General features: G+C 37.9%; 1 protein-coding gene across 1 annotated transcript; it reads right to left on the bottom strand.

Moving 5' to 3' along the window:
- Positions 1-537: 537 nt before the first annotated feature.
- LOC109789340 (dirigent protein 21) lies at positions 538-1,850 on the bottom strand. The gene is made up of 2 exons (XM_020348258.3): positions 1,232-1,850; positions 538-809 (listed from the first exon to the last, which is right to left on the bottom strand). Exons 1-2 carry the CDS (start codon positions 1,789-1,791, stop codon positions 701-703), a joined length of 669 nt encoding a protein of 222 aa, XP_020203847.2. The 5' UTR covers positions 1,792-1,850; the 3' UTR covers positions 538-700.
- Positions 1,851-2,139: the final 289 nt, after the last annotated feature.

Genomic DNA, 2,139 nt, shown 5'->3' with positions numbered 1-2,139 from the left:
GGCATGTAGGAAGCAACTTTTTCATAGTGCTAAAATAAAAAGTAGCAATGTTCAAATTTTTATCTTACAATTTGCAAACAATGTTCTTTTCTTTTAGAATCCATCATTGAAAAATATAAAAATATTGAAGAGTACTTTAAGGTGTTTTGAGTTGGCATCCAAGATGAAGATTATTTTTTAAAACTCATTCTTCTCATCATGTAAAGGAGAAATTCCCACATCACCTAATCATAGGCTTTTTCAAAGTCCATTTTAAAAATATTTTTTTTTTCTTCTTCAAATCATCCACTTATTCCTTAACTATTAGATCGTCATTGTCATTTTTATCTATTTACCATCTTTCTTTTTTTAGATCCTTTAGACTATATTGCAAAACATTGAGAATTTATCCAATCCATTTCTTTTCTCTCTTCTAAACATTTTATAAAATATGCCCATTTTTATATTACAAAAAATCTTAAGCCGACACCCCATTTTCAGGATAATAAATGAAAAAAGATGGAGAAAAAAAAAAAGAACATAAAAAGCGATGCAAAATAAAAATAAAGATACATGAAAAAATGAAACATATGATAATAATAAGTCACAACATGTCCTTCAAAAGCATGCAGAAAATCCAACAGTCTTCCGGAATCACAGTTCAAGCACAGTAATTCGAGTCAAAGGGCAATAGCTGGCCCTTATTCACCAACATGAAATCCTATTCACAGTTATTACAACACATTCCACAAAACACAAAAATCCAAACACCCTTGTTCAACAAGCACCACACTGTTATCCCCGTGACATGCTTCCACTTCTGATTAAGACTACGTTTAAACAAAAGTTTAGAAGCATATTTTTTTTTTGTTAATTTTCATTATCATAAAATACCCTTTATTTTCAGTAATAACTCTCAAAAACATACTTAATTATTGGATTCAGTCAAACAGAAAGTCCTTTTGAGAATTTTTTACTAAAACAAAAAATATTTTTTAATAAAAAAAAATTTAATTATCTACACACTGTTAGTATAAATTTTTTATACTGACAACTAATCATATTTTTTAATAGTGTCATATCAATTGTTTATTCAATAAAATAATAATAAAATAAGCAATTTTAAAATATATAATTAATTATCAGCGTAGAAAAATTTTATACCACCAGTGTATCGATGATTAATTCTAAAAAAAAAAAAAAAAAAAAAGCTTCTAAAATTTAATGATAGTTTCAATAATGAAAGACGTACACATTATACTCGACAACGGCCTCCAAGGCGCCAAGAGAATGCGTCCTGGCCTGAGCGTAGCCGGTGGCGAACCGGAACACGCCGGTGCCGCCGACGACCGGCATCTCCCTGACGGCGGACTCCACCGCGTTACGGCCGAGGACGGCGAGCGTGCTGCCGTTGAACTTCCCCTCCGTGAAGGCGAAGTTGAGCGCCATGAGGAACCCTAGCTCGGTCCTCGAGGCCGACGCGTAAATCCCCTGCGCGCGCCCCACCGCCCGCGACGCCGCCTCCGCCTGCTCCGTCAGCGGGTCGTCCATCATCACCACCGCGCCGAAGCCCGTCGGGGAGTGGTCGGTGGTCGGCGCCGCCGCCACGCGCACCGCCGTGCGGTTGGTCCCCCCGACGACGTCGTGGAAGAAGAAGTGGAGGTGGCTGAGCTTCTGCGGCTTGTCGAGGCCCAGCGATGACGGGGAAATGCTGCGCGCGAAACGCTGCGTTTTGGCGCTGGAGAGAGAGGACACGAAGATTAAGATGAGGAAGATGAAGATGAAGAGGAGCGAAGAGGGAAAGAACGCCATTGTGAGTTGCTTCAAGAGCCACGCTTCGGATTCGAATCGCCCACTTCCTTTTATATTGTGCATACCAACGGAATCAAGTTGCTGTGTTAATTATTTTGCACTATTCCTTAATATTTTGTTTTATGCTAATCAGGTTTCACTAAGAAACAAGTAAAATTTAGTTAGTTAGCTTTCGAATCCTGTCTTGTCTAAGCAGTCGTGTTAAATTTTGGGGTCAATTATCCTACTTTTTGAAGTGTCTCCAACGTAGCGAGAAGATTAGTCACTGTTATTGACGGTGGATACTCTAGTGACGAAAAAAAAAATTTAGTTAAAAGTTATTTTAGATTAATCTGATTGAATATTTAG

This window comes from Cajanus cajan, chromosome 7 (assembly GCF_000230855.2).
Source record: "Cajanus cajan strain Asha chromosome 7, NIPB_CcT2T_4, whole genome shotgun sequence".
Taxonomy (NCBI): Eukaryota; Viridiplantae; Streptophyta; class Magnoliopsida; order Fabales; family Fabaceae; genus Cajanus; species Cajanus cajan.
Note: the sequence above shows the minus strand (reverse complement) of the source record. Positions and strands in the feature narration are given on the sequence as shown.

Coding starts and splice junctions, on each gene's coding strand:
- LOC109789340 (XM_020348258.3), bottom strand. CDS start 1,791: ATGGCGTTCTTTCCCTCTTCGCTCCTCTTCATCTTCATCTTCCTCATC. Junction 810..1,231: donor GCCGTTGTCGAGTATAATGT/GTACGTCTTTCA, acceptor GTTTAAACGTAG/TCTTAATCAGAAGTGGAAGC.